Here is a 21,934-nt window from a genome sequence, read left to right on the forward strand (position 1 = left end):
TCTGGAATTCATTAGATGTAAAATTGTGCTTACCATCTACGTTATGGCTTTGTCATAGTTATTGTTTAGGCCTGTGCTGTTAGATCTTTGGAACTGGGGTAGTATAAAATTAATAAAGGTATGATTAAACAAAATTAACTAATATCAACAAATTGATTAAAATCGAGGAGGACAGACATTGCGAACTAAAATACCGGTGCACATGTAGACATTATTTATGTAATTTGGGGAAAAACCCTTTGAGTCTGTTGTATTAAGTAAAATCGTGTCCCATATTTCTAATGTAAGCTTCATTAGAATAGAGGCGCACACGCAACCATGTCCTTGATCTGATTCTAATGCTGAATGTCCACGTTAATATATAGATAAGTGAATATTAAGGTCCCGATTTCCCTTGAACTTTGTCTCAGGAAACCATCACATTGAATAATTGCATTAAGGATGTAGTGATGGGTCACAGCACAAGAGTTGAACATGATATTGAATATAGTGAAATATGTGATTGCTGTATCACGTATTGTGCGGCCCCTGCACGATAAAGGTTGAGGTCGATTGTCCACGTCACAAGCTGACCATGTGAAGAGCACATGGCTTTGTTGTTATTGTCAATAAATCTTGTTCGTACACCTATCGAAATAATATATAAACAAGCGAAATTGTTTAAACACTTAATTTTCAACGGTCACACCGGTAAATTTACATATTGATCTACTGAACATGTAGTTGATATAATCATCCGTTTAAAGTAAAGGTGTTTTATTTGCTTTGTCATCAAGAAGTTCGCGATAGTACAGTTCGCTTCGGATAAATTAACCACTGTGAAAGATTACGTCATGAAACACGTGTTTATGTTCCTGGATTTGGGGTGAATTTTGAGAACGATCGAGAGCATATAAACAGTGATCTGTCTCGTGTACCACTGTTCATTCACAATTAGAGGTTTTACACACTGACATCGAAAATGTCCGTGCTAGCTTCGACTGGGGCGGGGAATACTTCACTGCTTCGTCCAAAACCACTCAAACTGAAGAAAAGTTTTTGCCGACTGAGGAGAAATTTACAAACTTTGGAACAGTCGTCTGCTAAATCTCGAAATCATCATCGAGAATCGTTAGCTGTTTGTGCTGGAAACAGGAAACATGTTAATTTGGTACCTCGTAGAAGGCTTTTATGTGAACAAGTAAATAATTTTCATCGTGCGGTGTCACCATCGCTGTCTAAATCCACAGACGTCAACTATCAACTCAGTCGACCAAGAATATTAGAAGATGACGTTTTTGGTGATCTTCCTCAAGTGGACACACCAACAGAGGAGGTCTTTAAAGGAATGGTCACCGAATTTCCCTGTCTCACCAGAAAGTAGGTAGCAATAATGCGCTCAACCCTTTTTTCTTTCTAACTCTCTGTTCAATCAACACGTGCAAATAGCGGCATACAATAATATAGTCAAATAAGTGCACGTGAATTCTTACAAACAATGTAGAACAATGACTTATTTCATTCTCAATGTTAAGATTTATTTGGGAAAGGTTAAGAAATTCTATGTAAGATCTCGTTTTTGTTAGCCATGTTCTCACTTGGGAAGGTGACGGGTAGTTCTATTGGACAGTCAATGGTCGGGTAGTTCTATTGGACAGTTGATGGTCGGGTAGTTCTATTGGACAGTTAATGGTCGGGTAGTTCTATTGGACAGTCAATGGTCGGGTAGTTCTGTTGGACAGTTAATGGTCGGGTAGTTCTGTTGGACAGTTAATGGTCGGGTAGTTCTGTTGGACAGTTAATGGTCGGGTAGTTCTGTTGGACAGTCAATGGTCGGGTAGTTCTGTTGGACAGTTAATGGTCGGGTAGTTCTGTTGACAGATGGTCGGGTAGTTCTGTTGGACAGTTAATGGTCGGGTAGTTCTGTTGGACAGTCAATGGTCGGGTAGTTCTGTTGGACAGTTAATGGTCGGGTAGTTCTGTTGGACAGTTAATGGTCGGGTAGTTCTGTTGGACAGTTAATGGTCGGGTAGTTCTGTTGGACAGTTAATGGTCGGGTAGTTCTATTGGACAGTTAATGGTCGGGTAGTTCTGTTGGACAGTTAATGGTCGGGTAGTTCTGTTGGACAGTTAATGGTCGGGTAGTTCTATTGGACAGTTAATGGTCGGGTAGTTCTATTGGACAAAGTTTGTAGGTCAAAGTTCTGATTCCTTGTATAAATAGTGAAGCGCTTTAAGTATTATGTGTATATACACAACAGGAAACACAAACAAAGAAAATTAATCGATATCTCATGTCAAAACAACGATTGGAAGTTAAAAAAGACAAGATACTAGAGTAACTCTAACGCTAATAATAGGCAAAGTGTGCTAGAATTGAGAAAAACGGGAACATTGCTTAGAAACGAAATCCAGACGAAATAGATCGTTCTTGCGGCAAGACCAATCAACTTGATGTATTATCAGGCTGTAGTGTCTCTCTAATGTACAAAGACAGAAAAAAACATGAAAATAAACAAATGTAGATCTTTTTTCACAACACTTGTAATCATTGCAAGATAAATACCGTAAAACAAATACGTCACAAAGTCTTGGTTATATAGATTCAATAAGTACTAAACGCTAACCATGGAGACAAGATGACGATACCAAACAGGGTATTGTTTTTATAACTCGAAGAAGAACAGAAGAACTTTATATATAAAACAAAGATAACCCAACAAAGCATGAAAGGTCAATTTGTAATTTCTCCTATAAACATATACAGTTTTGTTATTTGATAAAATGTTTCACTGATCATAAAAGATAAAACACAATTACTATTGACTGTATGCGATTACGTGGATTGATCAAATTTTACATGACAGGTTTTGATTTAAACATATTTTATTTGTACAAAGTATACAAGCAGGACTGGGCACAAGTTTTCTAACTTATATAAAGCCCTTTCCTATAAAATTTTACATAATACATATTAGCAAGACAAGACGACATGTTTAAATACAATTATAATATACGAAAAAAAAACGAGAGAGAGAGAGAGAGAGAGAGAGAGAGAGAGAGAGAGAGAGAGAGAGAGAGAGAGAGAGAGAGAGAGAGAGAGAGAGTGACATCCGGGTCCTTCAGAAAAAAAAAAAAACGTCACCACATGACAGGTGTTGTCGACGAAGGAGAAGACGCCTTCCCTTACGGATAACCTGGTCTTATATCCCCCTCCCTTTTCTAAGGTCTCCGTGTAAATCTTTCTTTATCCCACGTTTCAAATTAATTTGATTAATTTGACATGTCGGTAGCTGTTTGTTTCTCATTGTACGATCATGGCTTCATTCTTTATGTCTGATCATCACCCATGGCAACGTCAAATTCAGCTTTAATTAACAGCAATCAAACATGTTTTCTCAAATTGGGACAGTCAAAAAAACGTTCTCTTTAACTGGTTAAAAGAATTATTTCCTGACGAGACGTCACTTCCGGTTTGGTAATTTTAAAATAAAATTTCTATCTTCAACAAGCATAAATGGAATGGTCTCCGATGAGACTAACCAATGTGTAAATTTCTTAACTACCAATAAAAATTGGCTCCATCCTTGGACAAATTCTAGGATCATCATCGTTTCAGTTTCGTTTAGTTGTAATTTATAAATTTAACTATTTCCTCAATCGTTTACCAGGTATTTTACAGACCTATCCCGCCCAGTCCCAGAAAAAGTCTTGATGATGGGATCATCGATAGTCTATAGATATTGATTATTGATTGTCAAAAATCATTTCCTGACAAATCCGATAATGGCGCTTCTGCGCAAGATGACGTTCACTAACTATTACATGCTAGTCAGCATAGAATCGAGACAGAACACTAGACTTAACACATTATTCCATGGTCATTTAAAAAAATCGTGTGGCGAGGCATAGAAATACATGACGACCAGGAAAACTTGACAGAATGTGATTAACAGCCTTAACCCAGTTTTTGAAACTTCTATCATTAAAATGTTTGAAATCAAATGAAATAGCAAAACCACAAGATTAAATTTGATCGGAAAATAAGCCTGATAACGGGACTAATATGATTGGCATCAGGACCTATGTTTCATGTTACAGGGGGAATATTGTTTATGATGTAGATGTGACGAAGATAACATTACAGGGAACACAATCTCGATGTGAACTAAATTTCAGAAGTGGGAAACAAGACCAAATCATTTTTTTTAAAATACAACTAGAAAATTCTCCACTTAAAACGGGATACTAGACATTGGAAGAAAGAGGGATTGTATCACTCATATTGTCGGTTGTAGTATATGGAATAAAGATTTCACAGAGAACGAAGAAGCTGGAAATAGTTGTGGATTAAAAAATATGGTCACGTTCTGTAATCGTTTTTTCGCTACCCACGTAAGAGTTGTTTTCGGGAAGGTTCGCCTTAATTGGGTCACTACAACTTTACTGTCGAGTCACATGTATTACGTCAGCTAGTTACCGATAGACCTAGAACACAATATGTAACGTTACAGTCTCACACCCTAATGATTAATATTATCATGATAAGGTTGATAAAAGACGTTGACATGAATATATTCCTTGGGAATTGTCAGGTCAAAGAACTCAACAAACCGTCTCGAGAGTTTGATAGTGATGTCGGTTTGAACCTGTGTGTAAATGTTGTTGTACCGGGTTGTATATCTGGAACGCAGTGCTATAGAATATGTTACCTGTGTGTGTGTGCCAGATCGATTTATCTCAGTCATGGGTTGACTTTCTGTAACAGAATCTCATTTGAGGTCGAGCATTGGACTTTACATGATGTCAGTCCGAAACTAAGATAAATATTGTTTTCTCGTTAAGTATTTGTTGTCAAAAAGTCTTAGAAATTTCTCCACCAGTTCCATTCGCTAATTCTTAGATTCGAAATTATGCCTCTGAAAGACAAATGAATATGACGTCATCTTAACATTGTGACGCAAAATATCTAGTAAAGGTACCAAACATGAAATCCCTAAGCACTAGGTAGCGCGTGCGATTATCTCGTCTCGTGTACGAGACATTGATTTACTTAGTCTCGCCATCATGAGATCTTGTGTCATTTTATTGTCTTATGTCATCTTTCATTTCTTGCTCTAAATCGGATGATTTGACACACATTGCTTCGTGACATCATCCTTGTCGCACTTTTAAAAGTACTACAAAAGTGATAGGTCATGTGTTTGTTTTATCGGTCACATGTGTAGACTGCGTGTACGTCAGTGTCTAGGATGTCCCACGGTATCTTTCCATTCATACTTGTCGAAATCAGGTGATTTCGGTATCATAGTACTATGACCATGCACTTCACTGACGATTACACCCATCTACTTCACGAAAAGTTTCGCACTTTAGATTCCGCCCAGACTTGCGAAATTGTCAAAATATATTTAATGAATAAAATGGCAATAATTGCTGTTCTTGTATTTGTACAAAGCGAAACGACGCTGTCCGTCTTAGCAAAATATTCCAAGACCGTCGCCATGTATGACAGATATGCATTGCTTATTTGAATATAACACGTTTAATTTCTTGTAGATAATTATACCATTCAGAATGACGTCATTTAGATATAATTCAACAATATCGCTTGCTAAAAGTATTGACATACGAGTTCTTTCTGTCTTTCTTTCCGTCCTTTTTCACATTTATTATCCTTACCATCGCTCCCCTCCCTTAAGCCTTAAGAGTCCTATTAGGAAATTGTCGCATACATTTTTTTTTCGTCATTTATTTAATCTTTTATTAGGTAGGGGATAATCACTATCTTTTGTATAATCCTTTGTTTTATCCTTGCAGCAAGATGACCGGTCCAGAACCAGACTATGATAAGATTTCCTCTGGTTACAAGACTTTTACAAGTGACTCCCCCTTCACTGTCAAATACAACAAGGCGGTCCTACCCGAAATCACAATCGCCTATGAAACATGGGGAAAGCTGAACGAGGACCGAAGTAACGTGGTGGTCATCAATGCCGGACTGTCCGCTAGCTCGCACGCCAAGAGTCATCAGGTACGGCGGGGTTATACTCCAACAAATAGACAAAGCGGGACACAAGACTTTAAAACACTCTGGTGGTCCTTCCTTAAAAGACACAGAAAAAGACAAAAACTATTTGGTTAGACATATAAACATAGTCGGCAGCTGGCATAACGGAGAAAGCAGATGTTATCTTGATATGTAATCTAAAACCAAAAACTTAATATATTACTCGTGACATTTGTTTTTGTGTTTACTTTGAAAATACATATATTAGTACTGCTAAATTTAGGTATTTCACTTAAAATGTTTGGTGGAAAGTATGAGCTCGAAACCATTAATGATAACGAATATGTAAATCAATTGAAATCTTACCCAAGTTGTAATGAAAATATTGTTTTACTTCGTGATCGCTTCCTTATCAACAAACTAGCTAGAGACCAAACTATTTCTGTCAACGAAACAATTACTTGGCATTATGTTTGCTCTTTTATCTGCGGTCTGTAGATACCGTTACGAAACAATGTACCCAGTAGAACCCGGATTACGTTTGTCTTGATCGGACCTAGATGGACTTTGTAACCAAGTTCTATATACTGACATTGTGTTATATAAACCTGTCTGAGTGACCGCAGTCGTGACAGTTCCTGGACAAGGGAAATATTTCAGATTAAATATTTAGTGTATGTAAACAACAGAGAGATAACGTCACACAATAAAATTATCATTCATGTCAACAAAGACACTTTTGATTTTTGCTGAAGAAACGAAGATGACGTTGTGGTTACCAATATAATTTGCTCTCACTATGTAGGAACAGCTAATCGGTAGTGTAAAATATTTTTACAAGTAACTGAACCATGACGAGACTGTGGTCGTTTAAGCATGTTATAACCGTGACGAGACTGGTCATTTAAGCATGTTAAAACCGTGACGAGATTGTGGTCATTGAAGCATGTTAATACCGTGACGAGACTGTGGTCATTGAAGCATGTTAATACCGTGACGAGACTGTGGTCATTGAAGCATGTTAATACCGTGACGAGACTGTGGTCATTGAAGCATGTTAATACCGTGACGAGACTGTGGTTGTTGAACGGCATGCGATCTAAATCATAACAAGACTGAAGGCATTGAACCAAGTTAATATAAGACTGTCGCATTTTACCATGTTACTAAATTTGGTTCATGTTTAAGTACACATATTCTGGATTCACTTCATACTAAAGTAGGGGGCCTGGCTAGCCCTAATGACACGCCTGCCGAGCTATATATATATTGATTTGTCCCTCTGTACCTTGACCCTTTTCTTGACCCACACTATACAACAGTGTCAAGCGTGATGGTGAGATAAGCAGTACCGTGTATACTGTGACCTTTCCAGTTTACATAAACGCTGCAACGTGATCAGCTGCCCTAAATACAGATTAGAAGTCACTTTCTTAGTTATGGTAGTTCTAAACAGAGACAGTCGCTTCCTTGTCGTAGGTCCATCTTCAATAAAGCAATGTTGCCACGATTTCAGTTATCATGGCAAATTCGTATGAAAATAACCCTTTTCAATAAGTGTTTGAGTAGTTCAGCGTCTTCCAATGATACTTATATATTGTCCTGAATTCTATCCCCGTAAGCTTGTAACGGAAATTGTGGCTCAGTTGCAGTGTCATTTAAGTACTTTTATGCAATGCAAGGGAAAAGGATAGTATTAATTCTGGTATAATGTTGTGTACATATATCCGTACAAAGTAATACACCAGTATATTTGCAGAGATTTTGATCAAATTGATTCCTATACAGATAACCATATAGTAAAAATATCACTTCTTCAAACTAATCATGCATGAATTATGACCCCAAATGCTAGAATCCATGTAAAAAAGCTAACACCTACAGCAAACCATGCTGTAAATACGATATCATAGGTTCGTCCTGGTCAGTGAAAATTCTTTCCCAAGCTTGAATACGTGACAAACGTATGGAATCTACACCATGCCAAGGACATTGATATTATTGAAAACGTCCAAAGGAGTGCTACAATGTTGATACCTGGGTTCAAGAACTTATCTTATAAAGAATGTCTGGAAAGACAGGATCTTACGACTCTGGAACATCGAAGGATGAGAGGAGACATGATAAACACTTTTAAAAGTTATGAACAATATATATGATAAGAGAGCTACTGAAAATTTATTTGTGTACCACAACCACAACAAGAGGGCATTTTCAAATACTGTATAAAAACATTCGCGATTAGACATTAGGAAACATTTCTTTAGTCAACGAACTGTAAATTTGTGGATCAGCTTGCTCTAGCAATGCTACTACAGTCAGACAGTTCAAAGTTTTATTTGATGAACATTATAAAATTAATTTAAAATGTTAGCGTTTACTGAAGTCACGGAATAGCACCAGAAGTAATATTATCACAATGATTTTTTGTGAATTGTTAAATATTGAAATGGACAAAGAGGCTAGCAAGCATGCGTCCATCATGTATCGTAATAAATGATGTACAACTTCAGAATTTTTAGGTACCATTTCATATCAAATATGATTTGGTTTGGCACACTCTAAACGTTCTCGATTTGATCATTCTGATGTTTAACCACAATCCATTTTTCCTTTTCTTTTGTGCATATCGTTATTATTAACGTCTTTTACCCGTATTGTGTTTTCATTATAGGTTTTATCTTGTAGTACGTTTTATCACTATCAAGTTTTTGTCTTGTATTTTTGTTAGCGGGAATTTTATATAGATTCAGCATTTTGGTTGGTTTTTAGAATTTATATTAATCAAATGTGCACGATATTCTGAAAATCACACTAGCATTAAACACATTAACTTTGTAAGTGAACTTAACGATTGTCTTTACAGGATAACATGTTGCCTGGTTGGTGGGAGAAATTTGTGGGATCTGGATGTGCTGTAGATACAGATAAATACTTTGTTATCTGTATGAACAATATAGGCAGTTGTTACGGATCGACGTAAGTGTTGTTTATTTATTGTTTTATTAACATCCTTAAGGATCAAAGTGATGAAAGCTTACGTAGATTGAGACATTCAGTTGGTCTCTCTATATTTCGTTAACAAATTTCCCTGATTTAGTTTAATAATTCTTTTATTTCCAACGTTTGCAAAATACCAGTACAATTATAAATATGAAAAACAAGAAAAAAACAAATAATAAAAAAATAAATAAACCTCCAAAAGAACAAACTAGAAGTCTCTACCAATTCCTCTCCCTATTGCAAGTAACTCAATAGACCTTTTAAATGTAAATATGATTTCTCCTCGTACAAGTTACTCATTAAAACTTTATAATGTAAAAATGATGTCTCCCCAGTACAAGTAACTCATTAAACCATTATAACGTAAAAAATGACTTCTCCCCAGTACACACGACTCAATAGACCTTTATAATGTAAATATGATTTCCCCTGGTACAAACGACTAAAACAATTATTTCTATAGGATTGCGTTTTTACTTAGGTTTTGTATCCGTAATGATTACAACTGAAACTTACAATATTTTAGACAATGAAATATATGTTTATGTTGGTATATTACTAACGTGACAAACAGCATTTGATATTACATAGTTTTCCTCTCACAATATGGTTTTAGTATGATGGAAAATAGATAAATATGTGGTAATTTGTGACATTATTTCAGCTCTGACAGAATGAGGTGTTACAATACAGCATTCCTAGTACATTTATAAATATTACTTAGAGATACACGTAGAAGACCTACCTATCAGATAAGGGCCCAATCCTTCCACACGAAATGTTATATATATATTGGTTTCATGATCAACAACTCATGAGTGGGCGCTTTTGACTTTTTTTTTTTTTTTTTTTTTTGTATTTTTCATTTCATGCTTCCCACAGAAATATATCAAACTAGTTAAAACAGTTTCACATACCGGTATTCATGAAACATCCAATCATATCATATAAAATTTGTAGAACATACATATTTCACCCTAATGATGTATTATAACTTATCCTATCTAACATTTTAGGGGTCCATCTTCTGTCAACCCTCTCACTGGAAAGGTAACTATACACATTTTCATATTTCTTGTTACTCTTTTCGATGGTTGAGTCGATTTGGTGTCAAAGTAAAATTTCTTAAAGTCTACGACTAAGCTGGTATAATCAAAACCTTTTTCACAAAAATGTCTAGAATTCAAAAGGATGGTTTTTGTTGCAGCAATATGCCACCACCTTCCCTGTGATCAGTATAGACGACATGGTCAATGCCCAGTTTTTGCTGCTTGATCACCTTGGAATTGAGAAGGTAGGCTTAAATCATATACTGAGAGATAGATATACACAAACAGGTTAAAATACGGAAATACAAAAGATAATAAACTTTTAACTGACTGTCCGTTTTACTGTAGATATAATGGTATATTACGATACATTATCTATTGCTTTACATTGGTGACCAATTCTGATACCTATGTCTGTTCTAGATCTACAGCAGTGTTGGATCTTCATTAGGAGGCATGTGTTCCTTAACGTCAGCATCACTGTACCCTCATCGAGTTGAAAGGTAAATACATGTAGTTACGATATAGTTCCATGTGGGATTTCTAGGATTAAGTATCTAGTCAAGTATATAAACTCAGTCGAGGAGCAAAAACTAATAATGAGATCACTGTAATGATACTTCTCCTTTAGATATTTTAGAGAAAATGCACTTTATAATTGTACAACGCCACGTCGTTTTTGTTTCTCTGTATTTGCTATTTTACTAAAGTAACACGTTGGGAGTTATCTATCCTGCATCACCATATTTGTTGTTTATCGTTTCGTTTCCATCTTCTTTTAAAGTATAATGTAAAACAATACACAATTTTCGGATTGATTTATGTGACGAGGATTTAGAATGAGAATATTGATTATCAAGACCCTTTTGTCACAGTACTCTCCTAATATTACGCTGCTGTTGCCATGACATCAACATCAACTATCCGATCTATAAATAATAATAGTTTCATTCATCTTAAACCGGTTTTCTGAAGCCTAATATGACCAGATACGTTTTCATGTTATCAACTACCCAGTTCACAACATTTAAGTGAGACTTTGTATTAACAATACCTTACTTTGGCATCCTTAAACAATGCGATGTAATAATAGCATTAAATCCATCATTTATACTAATCCAAACCTGTAGGAGGGGAGACAACTTAAATAAAACACTAGCTAAACTGATTTTAACGAAACGTTGTGCAGTCGTCCCTTGTATCTAGTACTCGTGCAGTTCCACTATAGAAGGTCATGAAAAGTCCTATTTACCCGCTATACGAATGTCATTTGCTTGGTCATGAAGGTCAATTTAACAACTAAATAAAGATTTTACAAAAGACAAGTGATTAGCAACATTTAATACAAATTAAAAGTTAAATGAATTTTGTAATTTCTACATGTCAGATAATTTTTAAAAGAACTTCAAGCACATGTACATATTTTACACAGTTTCACTTCTCGAATGAATTAAGACGTATTATTGGTATGCAGGTAGCTTATAGAGGAAATGTCACGGTAAGGTTTCATGAATGTAGATTATAATCAAGGAAGATATTCATCAATGTTAATATGTCATTATTACTATACCATGCAATCTAAGTACATAAATAAAATTTACCTAACCTTTGTTACCGTACTGTTTGTAGGGTGGTGTCCATATCCTCCTGTGCTCAGTCCCATCCTACATCCATATCCATGCGTTACCTGCAGAGAAAGACAATAATGAGTGACCCGAACTGGAACAAAGGGTATTATTACAATGGAACATTCCCGAAGATTGGCATGAAACTAGCAAGGTAAGAGACACGCTTTGTTCTTTTTTTATAGATATATCTACATAAGGGCATGGATTGGGCGACTGATTATTTGTTAGAATCTAAGCAATTGTTATCATTTACAAACAATAAGATAAAAAACAAAACGAAATGTAAAAAAAAATATTACGACACAAGCTTTATTTAGTCAAAAGCACATTTGAATCTTGGAGATTTTTTAAAAATTCCTTCACTTACTGCTGGCTACTCAAATCCATCGTACTTTTTCTTGATGTCGATAAGCATTGGAACATATGTTTTGATATCTAAATATCAACTCACTTTTCTTTCTCGTGGCCTTTACCTAGTTTTTTATAAGTCGAAACCTTTAGAATGACTGGATAGTTTTGACTTTAGTGATAATAAATATCACAAGGCCAAAGAACAGTTGCCACGTACTAGATACATGCTGTTGACATAAAATCACTTCCTTCTGGTAGGGAGATTGCAACCTTGACCTACAGAAGTGGTCCGGAGTGGGATCAGAGGTTCGGGCGGGGAAAGATCGATGAAAACGTCTGCCCGTCCCTGTGTCCTTCTTTTCTTATCGAGAGTTACTTGGAACACCAAGGCGAGAGCTTCTCTACCAAGTATGACCCAAACTCTCTTCTCTACATTTCAAAGGTAGGTTTAGTATATAGATATACACAAACAATGTATTTTTCAATACCGAACTATTCTGTACGTGTATGAAAATATTAATTATTTCTACATATCCGGGATAAGATGAAAGAGGTATTTCATAAAGAAAAAGCTACTATTGTCTATATTGTGTGACGTCGACTATGATCTGTCATGTCCCCTCCATGTGATTAAACACGTGTTTATATTCTGTGTCGTAGACTATGGATCTGTTTTATATGTCATGTCCCCTCCATGTGATTAAACACGTGTTTATGTTATGTGTTCTAGGCCATGGATCTGTTTGACATGTCAGAGGGATATCCCTCCCTTCACGCTGGTCTCTCCACCGTTAAATGCCCTACGATGGTTCTAGGTGTTCAGACAGACATTCTCTTTCCCATATGGCAACAGCGTCAACTGGCACGGATATTAAAAGAATCCGGTTTGTATTTTATACAATTCCTTTTATCAAACTGAATGATAAATGAATGACGATACTTAACGAATGAATGGTAATAGAGAAAAGACTATTCTCCGTGTGTCCTGATCGCAGTAAGAAGACAAGTCATTTTTGACATTTTCCTTCTCCTTTCCTTGATTTATAAAACAATTTTATAATATCACGCTTTTATTGTTGTTTAATGAAGGGTTATATGCACAATAACTGCATGTGTTAAGGTGTTTAACAGTTTATAATGTTTGAATTTTTATTGTTGTACAGGGAATCAAGCAGTGACATTTTATGAGTTGGATTCACTTTTTGGACATGACACGTTTTTGTTGGATCTGAATTGTGTAGGAGCAGCAGTAAAGGCAAGTGTAATACAATATCAAACAATCATATGAAATGAAACATCATCCCACCGTTTTCTCCCCTTCAAAGCTAAATAACAACGAACATCATTATCTTCGATAATTTGCTGAAAAAAGTTTCATATTTTTTGAAAGATGTCAAACATTTCAGCTTTACTCATTTTTTCACAATTTTTATTTTATAGGGATTCTTGGAAACTGACTTGCATAACAAAGGTCATGCAGGGAAAGCAAAACCATTCACAAGAAAGGCATGAATGTTCTGAGGAAGGAAAGACGACGGACTTCATTTTGCTTTTAAAAGAAAGAAAACTGTAAATTCACAAGTCAAGCAAAGGACCTGATAAACAAATATCAATCACAATTTATTGTCATGTATGCTTTATGTAACAGAGAATATTGGTGTGGCATGATTTGTGTAAAGACAAAATATCTTAAGGTAAAAGGATTAATTTTGCAAGTGTAATGAAATAAAGTACATTAATTTTGTTATCGTTATATGACAAAGCATTCTGTTATTTATAAAACACCGTGGACACTAATTTGAAGTAAGGTTAAGATCACAAATAGAGGCAGAATCAAATCCATTTTGCAAAAGACAATGGTCTATTTCCTTGTGTGGTATGGAAATGGGCGTGATCGATGCTTTTATAACCCCTGGTGCTTTCATTGTTGTTAACCTTTTTCTCGTTTTGGTCATTTGGAAACCCGACATCACTTACTTGGATCGACCAAGTAGTAAGTATTGTCGCTGAAGAAAAAGACGCTTATCCTTCTGGAGAACATGGTCAAAGTTCTTTCTTGCAATTTTCCACGGGTCTCCATGAAATGTTTTTCTTTTTGTTCATGTTTTGTTGTATCGAATTTAAGTCAGAAGGAAGATGTTGTTGACATGTCGGTATACTCATTGTTATGTTTATTTGCTGTCTATGTAAACACAAGGACCCTTAGAGATTGACTCTTAGGGTGTAAATGTGCAACTGGCTTTTCATTTTAATATCTTCATCTTTATGTATATTCTTCCATAGAAAAATACTTTAACCTGAGTAAGGCTTCAGTGTCATGGAATTTTTATCGGTTTCAGATTTAACCTTTTTTTTCATTTTTTTTTATTTATGTCTTCATTGTTCATTGTTTGTTTTTTCACAATCTTTCATTATTTTTACACCATCGCCAAGTGAATATTTTTCAAGTGAGATAATGTTGGCCTTAACTTACTTTTCTATGAATATTAACAATTTCAGCTGCTGAGCTAAATCACACCTGTTTTAGTGATTATCTTAGTTTATCCCTTCATGTTTCGAGCGTTTAGTGCAAATATATGTTGTTACATAACACTTACTATTGTTATGATAATTCCTAAAAATTATGTCTATATGCACTTTTCTTTAATTATTTCAACGTTTAATGCTCTGACAACTAACTGAAAATGCAATGTTGTCATATAGAGTTATGTCGCTTCCCATATAGAAACGTCTTAACAGGTCGATTTATGTAAAACTGTTTATATAACCAATACGTTGTATGATTATTGTGCAGGTCATTTTGACATTTCTCAGAATTGTAAGGTATAAGACAGAACAGTTTTCAATATTTTCAATATTTCCTCGATAAATTAGTAACTAGTAATTAGTAACATGTGTATATATATACACATATTAATGCTAGTCCTGGTTCCTTAATTAGTACTAAGTATAGTGCAGGTTTGATAAGTCGGTATAACTTTCTATATCCAAACATGCATATGTTTGATGATTATAGTGTATGTTAATGCATTTTTTTTTAAATTAGGTGTACTCTTGCTATCATCCCTGAAAGAAAGAAACATACACCCGGTTAATTTTCTATTTCCTAAAACATTTTATTTTTGTTTCTCATCGAGATACCAATCACTGATCAAAAAATTGAAGAGAGCAAAAGTGATCGTAACCCCTGGAATATTGAGAATGAGCGAAAGTGACCGTAACTCCCTGAGTATTGAGGAACGAAAGTGATCATAACCCCTGGAGTATTGGGGATGACTTTAGTCGACAACACCATTGTCATTTTGTCCTTTGCATCTTTAATATATGTAACAAAATGTTATTTTAACTGTGTTTATGTCCAATATTAATACCTATGAAAAGGCAAATATGTTCGTAAATACAGAAATAAACTGAGATTTTGGTATACATGAACCATCAGTAGAGTATGTTGTGATATACAGGTTACCTCTCTCAATGTGAAAATTTATAACCTCTCAATACACAACTCTTACACTCTCATCAACTGATGGCTTTTATCTGTATAATAAAACAGTTTAAGTACAACTTTGTACGTGTCTGAAAGCAATTCGTTTAATAAAGAATCAAGAAGTTTGTGTAAGAAAATAATGTGTTTATGTGAGAGAAAATATTGAATTTGTGCGAGACCATGAAAAGAGTGACCATTTTATCTAGATTTATAAAATAATTGTAAATTCCACGTTAATGAGATTCCTTCAGTTTCTGTTGTTGACTTGAAAATGCTTGTTAGTGCGTGGATGACATCAATATAAAACTTTCCATGATGAATAGGAGCGTTTAATCATGTTATACGCTGTACATATAAAGGTTATGTATTTTTTGTGATCTGTGGTTTAAATGCAGCATATTTCAACATATCTGCTTTGTGATAATTTGGTATTGTCGAACTGTTTACTATGCATGGCTGCATTTGAAGTGTAATGTGTATTGTCACGTGTTAGTAAACACGTGTAATTGTTTTCCAGATGATCGATCTATAATTAAAAAATTGATGAATGTAGCGATAAAGTTGTTTACCTTTGCATAATTAACTACTTAATCAATATTCTGTATATTATTTTGTTTAAGAGAAAAAAAAGTTCTATGCGTTATGCTTATAATAAGACAGTTGATTACGTCACCCTGCCTTTAAAGCTTGTGTACATTGATATCATCTTGAATTAAGGTCTACCACACCTATTTCCTTCGCCCCTGCTTGAGTGGAGTTACAATGAAGCAACCAAATAGCGTCTTCTTTATGGAATGTCAACTCTTACTCTTCAGTGACGTTATCAATGGCATGACTTCATAAAACCATAGGGAAATGTGTGTGTGTGTGGGGGGGGGGGGAATCAGAAGACATCATCATTTTTTTTCTGAATTTCTCTCAAGACTTTACAACAATTGGCATGTATTAAACACAACCGTTTATGTGAAAATACTTTTTTTTTTATTTTTGATCCGAAACTAGATTTCGAATGTGACATTTTTAATAATGTGTTATGTATACGTGGTGATGAAGACGTTAATGGATTATGACTTAAACAAAATTTACAGGATATGAAAGCTCTTATACTATCAAGCCTTGTAATGGTTAGGCACGTGCTTTAAAAGTATTAACGTTCTCAACGGAATAATGATGCATTAAGTAAGGAGGGATGGGTAGCATGCAGGTAGAACCTATGTATAATTACTCTTCAGGTAAAATCTGTACTTCACAGACACCATTGTATATCCATCTACATCCTTGGAACGATCGTCATATTGTATTTAATGTTATTTCAAAAGCAAACTTGGTAAAAAATACATGCACTTACGTTAATTGCACATTTTAATGAATCACACTACAAGATACAGCTGTTTCGTCTTTCTAGGACCCGTCAGAGATGCTGCATCATACAGCTGTTTCGTCCCTCTAGAACTCGCCAGTGATGCTGCATCATACAGCTGTCCGTCCTTCTAGAACTCGTCAGTGATGCTAAATCATACAGCTGTTTCGTCTTTCTAGAACTCGTCAGTGATGCTAAATCATACAGCTGTTTCGTCCCTCTAACACGCGTCAATGGTTCTGAGAGCCTATATTTTTTTCGCAATTTTCATAAATGAGATGATTTTAGTACACATTGACTGTATCAAGTCATCCCAACCGGATAGTTTTGAAATTGAGTTCAATATTATTGATTTCCTTTGAAAAAATATATGAGAATAATAATCAGAAACACGATGTGCATTTAAGTGTAAAGCATGAGCGCTTTCATGTATATATTGAACCGGATACTGAGCTATTGACATTTTCATTATATATATACATATATAAGAAAAGTTAAAATCAGAGTGATGTGAACGCTTAGTATAGTTCTGTTATCTGATGTACAAACGCTGACATCACATAGATCAACAAGACGTCAACAAAACATTAAATCCAGAATGAAATTAAGTCCTGTGTATATCACCAAGATTTACATTTCACTGATGGAAGGCAGCGATGCATGTAAATGAAGAGCATAATCACCACTCTCTCTCGATAAATTGAAAAAATTTAAAGTGAAAATCCTTTCAAATCACTTCAAAGTTTTTATCATCCGGGCCATAAAATATATTTCGTAACTTTGATTTATTTCATTTGAAATTTATGACAGTCACGCTTACATACTTTATGTTATGGTTGAAAGCAAGGGACAGATTAATATAAAACGGAATTTTCTGTGTAGCAATTATCGCGATCAGGAAGTATTTTGAAATGGGGGCGATTTTATAAGTCAGTAGCGTAATTATGAAAAGAAGTGGACAAGGCGAGAAATGTCAAACTACTGGTAATTGTTGTCCAACGATCTCTTCGTTATCAGACATTCTTCGAATATATCCGACATTTACTGGAAAAGCGTCTTTACATGAGATTGAAGTCGATATTTTTTTTATTTATTTCTTTAAGCAAATCAAAGAAATGACGTAAATTGGATCACGTGTTTCTTTCAGATCACGTGTTTCTTTTAGTTCAGTTTTTAATTTGTCGATTCATTTTATCAGTTTTCTGCGATGAGGGATTCTTCCGGTTTGAGAATAGATTTGTAGACTTTGATAGATTTTATTTTTTCTTCTTTTAGACATATTCAGTTGTTACTCTATGTCATTTGTCCGCGAAAACTCGCGTCGCGTTGACAAGATTTGTTCCTTCTTCAATCAATGGACAGACTAAAGTGACCGCTAAGCATCAAGACTAATATTTAACACATAAGGTAGGAAAGATTGATGAAAATGGTTAGAGAAAAATTATCACTAAGCATTAGGACCAATTTTGTAAGCACAAGGTGGGGCTAGGAATAAGGAAGGAAAGGTTGAAGAAAATGCTCAGAAAAATTATCACTAAGCATATTGTATACACAAGGGGCTAGGAATAAGTTAGGAAAGATTGATGATATTTTGAAGGAGAGAAATGACGACCAAACATTAGGGTCAATACAGAGGAACGACGACAATAAACTAGATACATCACGGCAACAACAGCTTGGCATGATATTAAATGTTCCAGTAGAAGTCTTTAGAGTTATATTTGGATAATCAGTTTCCGTCAATCTCTCATCGTCATGGCAATGTCAGTCTGTTATGGTGTGGCACAGTCGACCCGTCATAGAATGACAATGTTAATTGGTCATGGTGTGGCTCCACCAATCTATCATGGAATTACACTGTCAATTCGTCATGGTGTGGCACCACCAATCTGTCATGGAATGACAATGTTAATTCGTCATGATGTGGCTCCACCAATCTGTCATGGAATGACAATGTTAATTCGTCATGGTGTGGCACCACCAATCTGTCATGGAATGACAATGTTAAATCGTCATGGTGTGACACCACCAATCTGTCATGGAATGACAATGTTATTTCGTCATGGTGTGGCTCCACCAATCTGTCCTGGAATGACAATGTTAATTCGTCATGATGTGGCTCCACCAATCTGTCATGGAATGACAATGTTAATTCGTCATGGTGTGGCACCACCAATCTGTCATGGAATGACAATGTTAAATCGTCATGGTGTGACACCACCAATCTGTCATGGAATGACAATGTTATTTCGTCATGGTGTGGCTCCACCAATCTGTCATGGTGTGATGCCAATATTAACCTGATGTGGGTATATCGAGACAGCAAACAAAAGGACGACTTAAGTCCCAAGATTTTGTGAAGGATTACACAAAATATATCAATTAATGCTGAAATTAAACTGAATGATACACTTCTTTTGTCCTTCAGTGAGGTAATTTAATATTCAATAACAGCAAAAATGTGGTTGACATAGGAAAGTCCGTGTGGAAACACAATGCTAGACTGAGTCAAGGGATAGTTTTTCATTATATATCATATATATTTATTATTTTTATAGATAATATAAAATGGTCAGTAAGTGAGTTGTGGAATTTCATGCACATGGAAGTGAAAATATACCCGTGTGTATGTATATAAATGTTACTAGAAGGATACGATGAATATCCGTTCTTCCTGCAGTGTGCATCATCGCGAAAGGTGGCGTGAGGAAGGGCAAATTTTATTATTACTGTTACTTTAACATATAAGAAAACTACTCATTGCACAACAAAGGCCAAACAAGCAGTTCAACTTATGTTAACCACTCTTGTTGGTCCGGATTGGAACACGATGGTAGTCGTACTATTAGGGTACCCGTGGGAAGCGCTCGTATTCGGGCACGCGACCCTTACCGTTTCACGTCCGTTTAAGGAATCGAACCCCAGACGTGTAGATGATAGACGGGAACGTTACCATTGCTCTACCCGGCCACCAAATACAAGTGTATGGATGCGTTCCCGGAATAATGTATATGTGCATGTTTGTATGTACCCGGAAGTGTGCACGGACGAAGTGTCTGTGTTCTATAAAAGTGTTTATGTATACACCACATACCTAACATATAGGACATGTAATTAGTATATGGATGTATATCTACATGTGTTATTAAGGGATCATATATCTACATATATATATGTCTACACAAATTTGAAAAAATAGTCAACAATATTCTTTTTTCACGCCTGTAGCACGTGAACACGGCCTTGTAAGAAAGTTTTTTAGTCGATACAAACCTGTTTGACTTACAGAGCGTTACGGGTCGGTATAAAACCAGCGAGCTCATCATAGTGTGTACGAACTTCAGTAGATCTTTTACAGCTTAAATGTACAGATCCCAGAGGTGAAAGACAGGTTTCCATTCTTTCATTTGATAAAGGTAAGCTTGATTTAAATCGTTATATATGTATATATATATATATATAGATAATTAATAGGTAATTAACTTCATGAAAAAAAGTCCAAGGCATGATTTGCTGTATATGGAAGTTATCATTTCTTGTCATAAAACGACAGTTGGTGATGGTAATGTACAGAGATGTATCAATTCTATCTAGCGTTCCCAGCGGTAATGTAACACCGGTTCCTTTGAGTTTTCCCTGTGGCAATGTAACACCGGTTCCTTTGAGTTTTCCCTGTAGTAATGTAACATCGGTTCTTTGAGTTTTCCCAGTGGTTATGTAACATCGGTTCCTTTGAGTTTTCCCTGTAGTAATATAACATCGGTTCCTTTGAGTTTTCCCAGTGGTTATGTAACACCGGTTCATCTGAGTTTTCCCTGTGGTAATGTAACACCGATTCCTTTGAGTTTTCCCTGTGGTAATGTAACATCGGTTCATTTGAGTTTTCCCTGTGGTAATGTAACATCGGTTCATTTGAGTTTTCCCTGTGGTAATGTAACATCGGTTCATTTGAGTTTTCCCTGTGGTATTTTGAAATTTAATTCAAGGATCATAAACCAGAGAGAGAAATGATGGAATGTAGAGTGAAGTATGTATCTATATAGACGTTTAATAACTCCATAAAATTATACATTTTTATTATTGGAGGATCGAAACTTTATTCTGTCTTCATGAAGGATCTGTATAGAACATTCATTATGATGAATACTTTACCTAAAATAACAATTGTCCAAAAATATTCGATTGTTTATAATTGACAAACTGTATGACGAATGATATAGAGATATCATACTATATTAAGTGCCACCACGACTTCTAGGATCAGAATTTCTGATCCCGATTAAATCTTAACTGATTTTTGGTAAAATTTCTTTGTATCTAGATCATAATGTGTGTAAAAATTTGTACTATTTCAATATGAATGGAGACAACGTTTTTTTCTCTCTGGAAATTTTGAAGTTATTTTTAAAAGAACTTGTAATCCTTAGACCAGGAAGTAGAAAATAAATCCACGTCACAGAATTGGTAACAAATATTGTCTAGTTGGAGCAATTATTCTGGATTGAAAACCTTAAGTGTGACTCGTTGTTTGTATATAGATATACACTTCTGTGGATTTATATACATATAAATAACTTGTTTACCTTTGTTAGCTCCGTACGCCATTTAAAGGGTATATGTTATGGTACCTTGTAGATAATAAAGCTTACTTTAATTACACAAGTGTAGTGTTTCCTTCAGAAATGTGATGTGGTATGCAATGTACTTTACCGAGGCCGTAATGCTCCTTTTATGTGTTGACGGGCCGTTAGGAGTGTCATTATAATATTACCAATATATGAGATAATTTTGATGTAGCATTAATCGCATTGAATAAAGTTCACGGTTGACCGGAGTGGCATTAAGTCGATATCACTTTAGTAAAAAATATATAAGTATATATATTGGATAATTACCTATAGAGTCACGTGATACCCGTCATCGGATTGTCAGTACTCTCATATCACTATGACAAAAAACGAGGGTACATCGTTCGGGTCAGGACGAACGTCACATGAGGTACGGTTAATCCTGTATTAACGTAAACGATGGCGCCATTTTGTAATTTGCACGAAACAATTGGGTTAT

At 35.3% G+C, this 21,934-nt stretch overlaps 1 protein-coding gene across 1 annotated transcript; it reads left to right on the plus strand.

Moving 5' to 3' along the window:
- The first annotated feature begins 961 nt into the window (after positions 1-961).
- Positions 962-13,532, plus strand: LOC132556455 (uncharacterized). The gene is made up of 11 exons (XM_060220867.1): positions 962-1,359; positions 5,800-6,013; positions 8,856-8,968; positions 10,009-10,042; positions 10,200-10,286; positions 10,465-10,544; positions 11,671-11,820; positions 12,279-12,462; positions 12,751-12,904; positions 13,184-13,275; positions 13,461-13,532. The coding sequence occupies exons 1-11, from the start codon at positions 962-964 to the stop codon at positions 13,530-13,532; spliced, it is 1,578 nt and encodes a 525-aa protein (XP_060076850.1).
- Positions 13,533-21,934: the final 8,402 nt, after the last annotated feature.

This window comes from Ylistrum balloti, unplaced genomic scaffold (genome assembly GCF_031769215.1).
Source record: "Ylistrum balloti isolate Yb309-2 unplaced genomic scaffold, AGI_CSIRO_Ybal_v1 Utg370570, whole genome shotgun sequence".
NCBI classification, from domain to species: Eukaryota; Metazoa; Mollusca; class Bivalvia; order Pectinida; family Pectinidae; genus Ylistrum; species Ylistrum balloti.

What these genes read in the sequence shown, in the direction of transcription:
- LOC132556455 (XM_060220867.1), top strand. Translation starts at nt 962, where the DNA reads ATGTCCGTGCTAGCTTCGACTGGGGCGGGGAATACTTCACTGCTTCGT. An exon ending in ATCACCTTGGAATTGAGAAG is followed by an intron (nt 10,287 to 10,464) that starts GTAGGCTTAAAT and finishes TGTCTGTTCTAG; the next exon opens with ATCTACAGCAGTGTTGGATC. An exon ending in TACCCTCATCGAGTTGAAAG is followed by an intron (nt 10,545 to 11,670) that starts GTAAATACATGT and finishes TACTGTTTGTAG; the next exon opens with GGTGGTGTCCATATCCTCCT.